Here is a 14,372-nt window from a genome sequence, read left to right as displayed (position 1 = left end):
ATAAAACGATTTGTTAATTGGTGTTTTGGTAACAGTAAAGTCGTTTTTGCATTATTTGGAGACGAAAAATATGCGAATTTCTGTGAATTCATTTAATTTGATTATAGTTTTTCAAATTGTGAGCATTTTAATTTATTTATTTCTGTCAACAAGGGCGACTGTAAATATTATAAATAAAAACTTATGAACAAAATTATGATCATTTCTAATTTTATTAGCTCTCTGGACAGCTAGAATTAAGAATTATGAGTATAGCAAGGGAAAAATTAAATAAAAGAAAAGACGTGGAAACAAAACAAATAAAAATAAACAAAATTTGTTAAATTTATTAAATTACCAGAAACTGCAAATAATTAATTGCATAGTTTCTGGCCCGTTATTAGCCAGCCTAGCGATCTAATTTTTATTTGGCTGGACATTTTTTGTAGAATTTTTTTCCGTACAAAACTGATTGCGTTAGCATAAACTGCTTGTCTATTACTTTATGTGATTAAAAATGTGGAAGAGTTTCAAACATTTGAAATTATGTTTTGAAAGAATTGTTTTGAAAGTAATAATATTATGTCATTCCTAAGTATTATTATTTTTATTTTTGTGAAGAACAAAATTATTCTACTCCAGAAATGTCAGAAATGTCTTATCATATTTTGCATTTGCATTAGTTTAAATTTTTTAAATTTTATTGCTTTCAGTAAATTGTTATGTTTAAATATTGGCTACATGTTTTATCTGCTTTGATCAACTTTTATTAAAACGGACGGTTCAGTGTTTATTATACTATAAAGAATCACAACCAATTAAATCATTATTTCCACATGGATTAATAAATTTATAAATTATTTACATATTACATACATGCCATTGTTCTCCCATTATAATAAGAAATATATTAAAAAAAATAATATATATATATAAAAAAAAGTTATATTTACATAGTATATGGCAACATGGCTAGATATAGGAATTAAATGCAATATAACGATGTATTAATGATGCATATTACTAAAGCGAAGAGAGAAGACCTCTCCGTCTCCTTGGCTACTGCCGTGTATAGAAGAAGGAAGTTTCCGAGACACAGATGGCCACAAGAGATCTATCCCCAACTATAGTATAAAATAAAAGTTCGATCTACATATACTCGGACAGCTAAGCGGTGCTTAAAGTACTTGATTTCCATTTGGATAGCTCCAGCCTCATCACCGACTGCCGTAGATTTTTTAAAGAGCAAGTCAGTGCCAACCTTATATGGGAACATGCACAGCGGAAGACTGGGTTGCAAAAACAAAGGGTATTTTATAAGTGGGAAAGCCATCTTAACCCACAAATATATATATTCTTGATCAGTATACAAAATAAGTCAATATTACCACGTACGTTTTGAGTGCAATAATTTCGGATAATATAAGACCTAGAATAGCCAGACTTGGAAAATAGGTTTCGCGAAATCCGAGAAATGACAAAATTGTGTTTTTTTTCGAGACATTGGCATTTCATTCTTTTTTGTTTCTAACTTGCAATCATTTAAATTGTGTCTAAAAGGTTGTATTAAATATGTAGAAGCACTTGTGTTTAATTGAGTTGGTGATCTACGAGTATAACTTTCATAAAATAAACTCTTTTTTTTTTCTATTTGCATAGTAAAAAGTATTTACTTAGTTTAGTTACACCTAAACGCTTGAGTTTATTTTAAACATAATATGTATATTACATATAAGTGCGAAAGTTGTTTTCGCTAAGAATCCAGTTTCGTACGGCTTGTGCATTTTTGTATTTAATTTAATAATTCTCGCTTTAGTTGAAGATATAATACGTTGGCTGGCATTTATGTCTAGTCGTTTAGTTCGCTACGCATTTAATGTTTTAATTAGCACCGGTTGGCGAAATTTCAAGGATTTTGGCATTTGTACACGCTAGCTGTTGAGTTCAAAGCACCCCCTCTGTGTTTCTTGATCTCGACAGCTTCTCAATAGATCTCCAAGTAGATAGCGTTAAATGCCTAATTTGATTTTGTTGACTTTGTTTGAGCGCATGTTTGAACTGTAGCAGGTGTCAATTATATTTTTAGAAAGCCAGAAAAACAAAAACAGCCTTTTTAAGTATTTCACCATATTCTGTAATGTGACGCGCCAATTAGAGTTTATTTAGTCGGCGATGATTGGGACACTAGTTGATTACATTAAGATATTAGAATCTTTGCAAACTCTAACTCTAACTTACGTATGTTCGTCTGTCCATTTGTCCGTCTGTATGAACATCGATAACCTTTGAGCCACACCAGCCAGAGACATGTCTGATCTATATGAAGAGCAAGTTTATTATAAACCGTATATAGGTTCAGTTTTTTTATATAGGAGCCGACCGATCGACTTATTTATAAATCGTGACTGAACTTAATATTTATATAAAAAGGTTTATAATGTCTCACTCTATATACTATATTTTTATAATAAACATAGGAGGAATCGGTGCAAAAAGTCCGGACGAACAAGTTTTTGGGGTATCAGGCTAATTAAATGGGTCGAGCTAATGCGGAGAGTGTAGCGTATACAACAATCTGTACTCTACCCTCTTTAGCCTCTTCGTACCGTACTTAAATGACCAGCCTGGTTGTACCTTCTATTATTTCTATATGTGTTTTTTTAATTAACCTTCAATTTAACAAACAAACATTGTATTATTAAGTGCGTTTCCGTTTTAATTCTTGTTTCGCATTATTTTGCAGTTTTGCTGTACACATTTTCTATACGTTTTTGCATAGCATTATGTATTCGTTAAATTATAATGATTGGAAAAGTTGTTTGGCACATTTTGCAAAATAAACAAAGCTAGTTACTCGTACATATGTTATTAACTGGGGAAGTAAGATGATTAAGACAGGGGCTTTCAAGTGGAAATAATTATATTGTCTAAGCCAGTAATTTTGTTGTAAATAATGCTCGTCTACTGAAAGATAAACCTTTCTGAGAAGACTTAGGTGCAACTGCTCGCGGAACTTTGACTTATCTATTAATTTATGATGTTAAATATGCAATCTAAATATATTTTTTCCATTCTGCGCAATTCTTATCTGCGGTATTTAGTTAAAAGCTCAGGTTATCTATGTGCGTGTATAAATATGCAGAGATACAAAAATTTTTGTGGTTATGTTAGAAGTATAATTATATAATAAAAAACTCCTAATATTGAAAGCATATGGTGTTTGCTAATCAAACAATTTAACAACAAACAGTTTAATCCACACCTTTGTCATAACTTCATATAAAGTTTGAATGTTAATTAAAACTTCTTAGCTTTTATGTTAGAGTAGTTAATATAGTATGTTTTCATTCAGATTTTCTAGCACTTGTACTTCGCACAATCTGTAGCACCTTGAAAACTGGTAACTTTCCACACATTTTGCCAAGTTAATAAACAAATCACAACCTCTCCCTTATTACCAATTCCTGTCACATGGCTAAGACCTAACCATACTCATATATCTGTACATACCCCTGTGTTATATTTCTATTCAGTTAGATTTCAGTTCCAACCGCTTAACAGCAGATCAAAACTCGTAATTAATTTGTGAAATTAAGGAAAAAAATATGCGAAGTTATTTAGAAATATACGAATAAAAATGTTTTAGTGAGCAAAAAGATTAATTATAAAAAAATTAATAAAAACAAAGCTAGCCATTTGAAAAATGTAACAGGAACCTTAAGACTTTTATCAATGCAGTTTGAAATCTGAAGACGCGACAAATGAAAAAATAGTTCGTAGGCTCCTAACAACTCATAATTTACAAAGTTCCCCTAAAGGGGACTGAATGTCTAAAAAATATATGTTATGGTTGCTTTTTGCTTTCTAGGATAACATTTTTCTGTTGAATCTCGATGGCTCTAATGGGATTACACATGTTGGGCGAACATAAAGAAGGTTTTGAGGTTTCTCAAAAAAACAGCTTTTGGGAATACTATATAAGTACTCCTTGGAGAGAGTTCACGATTTAAATAGAGTGGAAATGAACAACCAATTGGTTTTCATATCATAATTTTCGATAGAAAATAAAACAATGTTTTAATTTCTTAAAGTCATTTTTCAATAGCAAATAACTAAGAAATGTATGTGGATCACCTTGTAGATCGTGTACTCATGTTCTAAAATATTGCGAAAAGATTGCCTATTTTAAACTGCTTTTGCAGAACTTATTAAAAAAAACGAAATCTAAGTAGTTATTGGGTATCATAATTAAGATATTTCTCATTTATTTCTCATTCAAATTGGTAGAAAATTTGTCAATGATTCTATTCAAAATAAATATGAAATATGTTTAGTTATTTATTCATTATGCCTGAACATTTTGTGCTTTGAGTAAATAATAGTTATTTAAAATATGTAAACAAGTATAATTTAATATTCCTACAATTCTTAGATGATTAGCGATATCACAACTACCTACCGATAACAAGTTTACATTCGAAATAAATATAGTTATATTTTAACAACAAAAAACATTTATGAATTAGATTAAGTACAGGAATATTTATAATGAAATTAGGTATTAGGAAGTATTCGAATATTCTGGAATATTCAAAGGATACTAGAAAATTGTGTTTGAGAGGTTAAGAAGAAGTAATATTATTTTTACATCCTCGAAACTTTATGAATCTAATGTTTAATTAGGTTTCTAAAAAGGCAACGAAATCAGACATATAAGTAGTATATAGGACCCTATCGATATGGACAAAATGTGCAGATAGCTTAATGACTTCACCTACGTAATGAAATGGTAATGAAATCGTAATTGCTAGACTAATTATAGCCCCTGGGCTCTTGTAGATTATGCTTGATGTAGAAGCCCAGAGCTTGGCGTGTGCCGCATGCATCTGAGCGATAAGCAATAGACGAAAATGGTATCGCTCAATATCAAATTTATTACATTTGCATGACCCGCAACTTGTACTTGGCACCGATTTGCAAGAGATATAGATGGCGTTATCTACGTTTTGCTATTATCACTTATCAATAGCATGATTAACAGTGATTTATACGTATGTTCCTGGCTATGAATGGCTTTCAGCAGGTAGCCATGATATATAGCTCTGGCTAGCCTTCGAGTGAGCTATAAAAGTGGAACCACCAAGCCAATAAGCTCCAGTTTTATTCGCCATGAAGTTCGTCTGCGTCTTGTTAGTTTTGGGTGTCGCTATCGCGAGTGCTACCAACGTCGATTGGGAGTCGGTGAAACCCCGTCATGTAGAGCCCAATATTCCAATGCCGCGACGCGCTGTGCCCGGTGGACGTATTACCAGCGGCACCACTGCCGGCCGCAATCAGTTCCCCTATCAGGTGGGTCTACTCCTCTATTTCGAGGGCGGAGCTGGCTGGTGCGGTGGCACTGTGATCAGCGATCGTTGGATTGTTACTGCTGCCCATTGCACAGATGGTCTGAGCACCGGTGTGGATGTCTATCTGGGTGCCTGGGATCGTACCAACAAGGCCGAAGTGGGTCAACAGATCATCTTTGTGGAGAAGAAGAATGTGATTGTCCATGAGACCTACAATGCCAATACCATTACGGATGATATTTCGTTGATCAAGCTGCCCGTGCCCATTGAGTTCAATGGTAAATAGTGAATGTTTTGGTCCTTGAAAATCTCTCACTTATGCCTTACTGATTCCGTATGCTCTTAGAATACATTCAGCCCGCTAAGCTGCCCGTCAAGTCCCTCACCTACAGTACCTATGTCGGTGAAACCACCATTGCCTCCGGCTGGGGCAAGACTTCTGACAGTAAGTAATTGGCTTACTTGTGTTATTTTTCTGGGCAAGTCTTTAATTCTGGGAATTGTTACTTAAAGGTGCCACCGGCGCCACCGACATCCTGCAATACATTGAGGTGCCAATTATGACCAACTCGGGCTGCAACACTTGGTTCTTGGGCTCGGTTCAGTCCACAAACATCTGCATTAAGACTACTGGTGGCACTTCCACCTGCAACGGTGACTCTGGCGGTCCCTTGGTCCTGGCCGATGGCAGCAACACCTTGATTGGCGCCACCTCGTTTGGTATTGCTCTCGGCTGTGAAGTGGGCTGGCCTGGCGTATTCACCCGCATCACCTCCTACCTGGACTGGATTGAGAAAAACTCTGGAGTGGTGAACAACGGCGTGTAAATAAACCACTTCAAAATATGCTTATAAAATAGTTGTTTTCTGTATATTTTATACACGGCAATATAACTACAAAAAATAAAATTCATACTCCGACTTGGGTCTGTTATAGTGTGGGCGTTCCTGTTGACTGTCGTCCTCGTCAGTTTCATCATCATCCTGATTACCATAATTATTGCCACGATGCCTCACATCCAACTCATCGGGCCTATCATCGATTTGGTCGGCCTGCTGCTCCAGTTTTCGATGATGCCTCTGCTTGCTGTAGTTCTTGATGTACTGATCGAGAAAGATGGCCTCCGTGGTGTCCTGATGCGAATGCACGCCCGTCTCGTCGCTAATCCAATCCAGATACGAAGCCACCTTCGTGAAAGCAGCCGGATAGCCGCGATCGCAGCCATAGATGCTGCCAAACGAGGTGACCCCGACGAGCACGCGTTTCTTCGAATGCCGTCGCTGGAGCACCAGAGGTCCACCCGAGTCCCCATTGCATGTTGATCTCGCATTGCGACCGCTGGTGCAAATATTGGTGCCCCGGTAAGAGAGCGGAAAATTGCGCTTACAGGTGCGGCCATCGATTATCTGTAGCTGAACATAACGCAGTACATTGCTAATGGCATGCACACCCGTCGAATAACGGCCCCAACCCGAGGCAATGGCCAATTTGTTCTTGAAATTTCGATACTCGTAATGCCTTTTGGGCAGCTGTATGGGATGTATGCGCTCTGAAAGTAAAAATTGAACAAAATTCAACGAGCATCTTTAGAACATAATTAAGAAACCAAAATGCAAATAGGTCTTGTTGAACTGAATTGAACGGAATCTCCAGACAGTACTTTTTGAACATATATCGTCCTTAAGAGGAGTATATGACTGGCAAATGTCTTGAAGAGATTAATTTTCCTTGCTTTTTGGGTAAATTTTTTGTTAAACTTTGTTTAATTAAATCAAGAGAAAATAGTACAGCCGGGGGAATAGTTTCGCCAATAATTGGTCTTATGATGGATCGATTCTTGGTAAAATATAAAACAAATATTACCTCTAAACTTTATATGAAAGTTAGTTTATTTAGCTTTGGAATTATGGACAGTATTAACGAAAAATAAAAAGTAAATAAATAAATAAATTGTGTTGCCAAGGCACACACCAAGTTTAATCAATGTGGACTCAGCTGAGTCCGAAATCCAGACATTCAAACAGTCTAGATCGATTCTTTTTATCATACTGATAAAAAATATAGATATAGTATATTTTATGGGGTTGCAATTGCTTCCTTCTGCCTGTTACATAAGTACTTTTCGCCAACCTAATATGTCCTTTTTAACATTTAAATGCAGGGTATAAAAATTGGTAAAAAACATTTCTTAAATTGGATTAATCTAGAATTGTGAGATTTTTAGAGGGATCGTTAACTGATCAAAAATTTATCTTTATAGTAATTTGGACACTTCGTTTTCAGATTTCTGGCCTAAAGGTTGGTTGAAATTTTAACGTCCTCTTTAAATGAGTTTTATAGTACATAATATTTAAGATATTTGCTACAAATTTTAATCTTAAATTCAAAAACATTTTCCTTTAGTTAAATATGTTTTTAAAATTTGTTATCATTTATTTAGGTAATTCAAATTTGCAAGCAACTAGATTAAAAATTGTTCGCATTGTTCAGTAAATCTGAATATTTATTAGGAACGGTTAGAAGTTAACCTATAAAGTTCACAATTTTGCTTCTACCCTTATATTTTCGAGCTATATTTAACTTATAAAATCTGGAAGTGACTGAGTCACTCTTATTTTTAAAAATCTTAGTAAGAGTGGAAGCGAATGTTTTCGATTGAACTTCAATCATGAATCATGATCTGAATACAAACTCTATGTGTTGTGTTTAATTCTAGTAATTGAAAAATCGCCCAGCATGTCTGTAATTGTTTAGAATATTATTGATTGTTATAAATTGTAAGACTTTAAAAATATTTAATTTTAAAAAACCGTTTACAAATCTATTTAGCCTTCTTTGAAAATCAGAAATTTTGGAGTATTTAATTTAAAAATTGATTATAAGTTTGACGCACAAGCTTCTGCGCCCCCATATAGAGTTTCGATTATGCTTACCATTAAAACTGACCGCATGTGGCAGACGTACCAAGGCAATGTCATCTTTCAGTCGTTTGGGATTCCATGTGGGGTAGATTTGAAAATTGGTGCTGGGGACCATCATGCGCACTTGACCCTTTTCCTTGGCATTCTTGATTTCGTTGGCGCCCAGGAAGACGAGGGCACGTTTCGCCCTGCAAAAGAAAGTCAGTAATCATGGGATAGTCCGGCATAAATCCTGTATCGCTACGCACATATCCACACAATGCGCCGCCGTCAGCACATACTGGTCCGATATCAATGAGCCGCCGCACCAGTATAAGCCCTTGGGTCTTTGCAGCAACATGCCCACTTGATAGGGAAAGCAATGGGGATTACCCACATTGCCGCCAAATATGCGATCCATGGCCATGGCACCCTCAGGGAGCATGCTATCCAGTAGCGGTGTTGTCTCCAGATTCAAGACCAAGGGTTCCGGTTCGGCGCGATCATCATCATCATCATCATGGACATGAGCATGAGCATCAATGGCCTTCTGTCTGCGTCCATTCGTAGTGCTGGCACTCATTTCCGTATCGTGCTCCGTAGATGAGGAGAGCGAGGAGTGCGGAGAGTGTGTCTGCATGTTAAATGGTGCCGGATACATGGACACCAAATACATGGGCTTCACCCCTTGCCAGTTTATGGCAGCTGCGAAGCCATGCAGCAGCAGCAGCAACAGCAGAGCAGTGCTCACCGGCAGCGGGAGACGCGGCCTTGTCAATGTGGCAATAAATGAAGCACTTGCAGTCGATTGTATAAACATTTGGGTTGATTTATTGTTGCTGTTGTTGGATCAGGCATTTAATTTTGAATTAAACTTAATTTGGTTACAATAGGAACGCGCGCGCACTCCTTCCTTTTTTAATTAGCGGACGACAGACAAGGCGCTCACTTGGTCACTTTTGTTTCCCCGTTTCGCGTTTTACTTCGTTTTCTTTCTTCGTTTGTTGTAATTTTTGAAAAGCCGTTATAGGCAAACAACGTTCGACCCGTTCGTCATTAAACTGGACACTTAGGCGCGCGCGCGTAATTTCTTCACTTTCCTTGCATCACTTTTCCGTTATTGTGGTTGTCGTTGCTAACTCTAACGTTGTCGCTGTCGCTGATTTTGTTGGTTGCTGCTGCTTCTGGTGTTGGGCCACCATGGACTCTTACACTTGCGCGTCTCACTTACAACTGTGCGGCGGCGCGCATGTTGCAAGCATTTTTATAAACTTTTGCCACATTTTTTCCTCACTTTAACTTTAATTATGTACGAATAGAGTATGAACGTACATACATACATATGTACATCTCACAAAATTATGTGGTTGTTTGATTTTTCTGCATTCAATTTTTTTTTTGTGTTTTTTTTGCCTTAACGTTTCGTTCAATTGCCACTGCAATCTCAATTGCCTTTGCCTGTCAATTTGCATGTGCTTGCGCTCCCAACGACTCTCTCTCTCTCTCTCTCGCTCTTAAAGACACCCACACATTCAGCTTTACAGTTACGCTTGTGCTTTTTAACGGCTTGGAGGGCCATCGGACTCTCACGCACTACCACGCACAATTCATTCACTCAGTCGCAGACGCAGTCATGACCTTTGGGGTGCATTTCTCCACATAGAGCTGAAAGCGGAATTATGTTCGGCTGCTTAGTACGCAATATTTAAATGAGCACATTTAATAGTACTATATGTATAATAAAATCTACTATATATTCTTCAGAATTTGCTTTACTACGTTTGTTATAAAAGTCATTATTTTATATGCAGTTATCATAAGTTGAGCTGCATTTGTTCAGTATTGAAATAATGATATGAATAATATTTGATAATTTGAGAATATGTATATTGAATTAGCAAATCTATTTTTATTTATCTGTTTTTTCTAATATTTTCAAGTCTTTCTTAAATATTGAAGAAGAACTATTCATAAAATAAACGTTTCTTCAAAGGTCAGTCAGCTTTTGGTAAATAAGTGTGCAAATATTTTCCAAAATAAATCAATTTGGGTATTGTTTTTAACCTTTATTTGTGCTGATAAGAAAAATATGATTTATATATGTCAATTAATCATTTAAGACTCATTTTTATTCGAATGCAACTTTAACGAAATATGTGTGCATGAAAAAAAAAATCAAGTTATCAGCCAGTTTGATCGAACAAAGCTCAATTCACGCCTTCACTCCAATCTTGATGAGCTACTGAGTAATTTGTTTGCACAGATTTGTTCAGTTTAGTTCAGTTCCACTCTCTATCTGCACGCTCCCTAATGCCGGTCGGCATAACCATAACCCGCCGCAATAAATTTAAACAACATTGTTTCGCGCGTTTGTTGTTGTTTTTGCTATTTTTCTTTGCATTTTTTACATACTACGAGTATATCTGCGCGTATGTAATGTAGGTAAAGTAAGTAAAGTTGTGGCTCTCGTTACTTATCTCAGCTACATTCATACCTATATATGTACATATTTGGCGCTATTACATCACCAGCTGGTGTCTCGTGTGTTTGTGTGTGTGTTTGTGTGGTTTTGCTCTCTTTAGCTCTGTGAAATGCACAGCATGCGGAGCTGTGAGTAAAATGCTTTCATTGAGAAAAAATTGCAGCTAACTGGCGTGGTAAGTGAAATAAAACACCATTACACATTTACACTCTGTCTTGTGCCTCTGCCTGCAAATGCCGTTGCAAATGAACGCACAGTGGAGCGGTAACTAAATAAAATCAGGCTAAATCAAATTTACATACGTATACATAATGCAAAATCTAAAAAAGGACCATAATAAGATACAAAAATGATTGTAAATAATTTAATTTTAGGATTTAATTGTATTTATATTGTAAGCCAACTTGGCGAATAAAAATCGAATTTTCCCCCGTCTGGCGGACACGTCCCCATAACAGAACCTAGCTCTATATCTCAAAATATGAATGAGCAGTCGTTGCAATATTTGCACAAATTGTACATATAAACTCTCTTATTATTATTTCAATCCAAAAAAAGTAATCACAACTTTAGCCCAACAGTTTTGTTTTGTCTTAATTAAAACACTTTTAAATGGCATGCAAATCCTAATAGGATATTAAAATACTGGTAATGCAGTTTTTTAGAGATTATTATGCAGAATTCCAAGCTTATACTCAGAGCTATTTATTTGAAAACAAAATGTTTTTACCTAAAGATTTATTATTAATGCAAAAGAATAAGAGATAACAACTCAGACAATTCTTATAAAAAAAGAAAAGAAAATGATTGGGATCAAATTTTTAACTGTTTTCTGGATTTTTTTATTAGGAGTGCTGAGATCACTTGTTGTTTGTGTGATACGAATTGACTGCTGATCTAACATATGTACAAGTATGTATGCACGTATTTTCGGGCCCACAGTGCAATACTCTTTAGACCTGGTACGGGCTGTAAGCAATGGGCAACATCTTCATCATGAAATGCCAACGGCTTTGTTGCCAGTTGTTATTGTTGTTGTTGGGCATTGTGCTGTCAAAGCTTCAAGGTTATTGCCGGCAATACCTGACAACGAGAGCAGCAATGCGGCAGCCAATAATTGTTGGTGGGCGGGCGTGTTGCACGTTGATGTCATTATTCAAATTTCGCAGTAATTGTTGTTGCTACTTTTGATTGCATGTTGCGCCAATTGGGAATGTGTGCAGAATTTTTAACCGGAAATAAACCGCAAATGCATTGTTTTGCATTTGTTTTCTATTATTTCGCGCCCCCTACCAACTTGTTGAATGCATTTATAATTATTATTTTATAATTAAATTAATTCGTGCAAGTTGAATTTAATGTTACCATGGTGTCGAAAGTATTTCTTGTTGCTTGCACTTTTCGATTTAGGAAATTGGTTTTTTACTTTTTTTTTATTTTTCTGCTAAAAAGTTTTTCGGACTAGCGAAGCAAATAAATCGAATCGTCTCGACGAATGCGCGCAGTTGGTGATATGTTCGAATATAATGGCGGGGTTACAAACACACAAACACACACACACATGCACAGTAATATACATGCAACAATAACAACAATAGTCGCTGGCGATTATGCAAATTTATACATTTTTACCATTTTCTTGCATTTGCGACTGACGCTAGCACTTGTTGGAGTTGTTGTTGTCGTTAGTGTTTTTGTTGTTGTTGGTGCTGCTGCTAACATGCATTTTTTCTTTCGCTGCAATTTGATGGCGTGCGTCGATATTTAATGCATAATAGAAAATTATGATTATGATCAGAGCTCATGCTCACTTTTGTTTTATTGCACTTGTTAATATTTATGCCGTTACTTAATTTAGCACCACTCTCGCACCCAGTATTTATTCACCATATCCATTAACTATTTTCCATTTTCTGTTAGCCGTTTTTCTTTCGCCTCTCATTGTTAGCTTATTGTTGTTATTGGTATTGGCGTTTTGGTGCTCTGTTACGCATTTGTGCGTTTTCCAATGTTTTATTTATTTTTTTGATTGTTTTTGTTGTTGATTTTTTTTTTCATCACCCACCTACAAAACTTCGTGCACTCGTATTCGAGTTTTATTTAGCGGAATTGTTTTACCAATTAACACAATATGCTTTATTTCTGAGTTCCTGCTGTGAGTAGAGTAGGAGTTGCGGGAAATATTTATAGCGCAGGAACTTTCTGCAGAAGGCGTGGCAATCTCCACAAAATATAAATAATTCATATATTCAAGTAAACGTGTACAAGGGCGTAGGCAGGGGGAGGGGGGAGGGGGGCAAGGGGGCCGTTCATTATTATGACGCACTATTTCGCCTTAAAATGGATCTGAGTTGGATTTGTTGAAGTTTTTTGTTATTTTTATTTTTATTATAGCATGATCATTTAAATGCGTCGTGCATTATTTAATCAAAATTTTAATTTTTTTGATTTCATTCTTGATTCTTTAAATATATGAATACGACTTTTTTTATGCAATGCGGGACAGCCGTTAATCCTTTATAATCCAGTTGTTGGTCTGCCTCCAACACCAAAACAGTCGGTGGCATCCCATACTATTATTTGAGTACGAAAACATGTTTGTCTGTGAAAATCTGTTAAGCAAAGATAGTATTTATGAGTTTATCATGGTGTTCCTATAGCTGTCATAGCAATGATCTGTGTAGAAAACAATCGTAGTACCAAAACCTTTTTTCTTGATTACAATGATTATTGTATCCAAAATTTATATGTATTATTTTTTATATGACTATATTATGTGGCTGCCATATGAAAGATTGCTACAAATAGCAAACAACATATAAGTAGTTTTTTGAGATACATACAATAATCAAATGGTGGTTTCAGGTAGGGGAAGATAAAAGCAGAATTTGCTATGCATAATGTCTTCTTCCTATAAATTCGAAGGGATAGATAACAATAGCATACGCAATCCAGAGTTTTACTCTCCTGTCTGGTGAACTGTGAAAGATCCCATCCGATCCCAATCATTAATTTGACTCTGAGAATCAGGGATCAGCTGTAAAGCTAAAGCGAACAACATCATGAACGAAATATTAGAAATTATAAATTTATTCCAAAAAGTATGTACTAATTTACGTGTCAAACGTGTCTGGCCTAAAATAGTTATTTAAGCTATTTAGACTTTTAGGTCGAAGACTTTGGGAGTGTTGTTTATGTATGGAATAAAGTATTTAGGCGTTTTATTTGATTTTAGATGCAAAGTTCAAAAAGCCTAAAAAGGACTACACACTAATACTTTAAAGATATGTATATGGCACATTAGCAAATCTTACATTATATCATTTGTGAGCTGCATTCTGCCTTTTTGCCTCTTCAAGGTTTTTTTTTTTCGGATATTTGTATATATATATACGTAACAAGGGCGTACGCAGGGGGGCAGGGGGGTGCCGTTGCCCCCCCCTAGAAAAAATTTTTCTATATAAAGTCGACCACACGTTCATTATTATGATGCACTATTACGCCTTAAGATGGATCTGCGTTGGATTTGTTGAAGTTTTTTCATCGATCATATGCAAAAATTATTTTTTAAATGCTTCGGGCATTATTTAATCAATATTTTAAAATTTGTCCTCTTATATCCTCTTGGTAGTTATGTCCGAGCGATCTTAGTATTCCTTCATC

General features: G+C 35.8%; 2 protein-coding genes across 2 annotated transcripts; one reads left to right on the top strand and one right to left on the bottom strand.

Moving 5' to 3' along the window:
- Nucleotides 1–5,133: 5,133 nt before the first annotated feature.
- Nucleotides 5,134–6,247, top strand: LOC115632425 (brachyurin). The gene is made up of 3 exons (XM_030529565.1): nucleotides 5,134–5,605; nucleotides 5,674–5,772; nucleotides 5,841–6,247. The coding sequence occupies exons 1-3, from the start codon at nucleotides 5,149–5,151 to the stop codon at nucleotides 6,152–6,154; spliced, it is 870 nt and encodes a 289-aa protein (XP_030385425.1). The 5' UTR covers nucleotides 5,134–5,148; the 3' UTR covers nucleotides 6,155–6,247.
- Nucleotides 6,173–9,592, bottom strand: LOC115633097 (chymotrypsin BI). Its single transcript, XM_030530478.1, has 3 exons — nucleotides 8,497–9,592; nucleotides 8,261–8,436; nucleotides 6,173–6,876 (listed from the first exon to the last, which is right to left on the bottom strand). The coding sequence occupies exons 1-3, from the start codon at nucleotides 9,045–9,047 to the stop codon at nucleotides 6,221–6,223; spliced, it is 1,383 nt and encodes a 460-aa protein (XP_030386338.1). The 5' UTR covers nucleotides 9,048–9,592; the 3' UTR covers nucleotides 6,173–6,220.
- Between the last annotated feature and the right edge of the window lie 4,780 nt (nucleotides 9,593–14,372).

The sequence above is a fragment of the Scaptodrosophila lebanonensis genome, unplaced genomic scaffold (assembly GCF_003285725.1).
Source record: "Scaptodrosophila lebanonensis strain 11010-0011.00,11010-0021.00 unplaced genomic scaffold, SlebRS2 tig00001415-arrow-pilon, whole genome shotgun sequence".
Taxonomy (NCBI): domain Eukaryota; kingdom Metazoa; phylum Arthropoda; class Insecta; order Diptera; family Drosophilidae; genus Scaptodrosophila; species Scaptodrosophila lebanonensis.
This window is presented reverse-complemented; position numbering and strand designations above follow the sequence as displayed.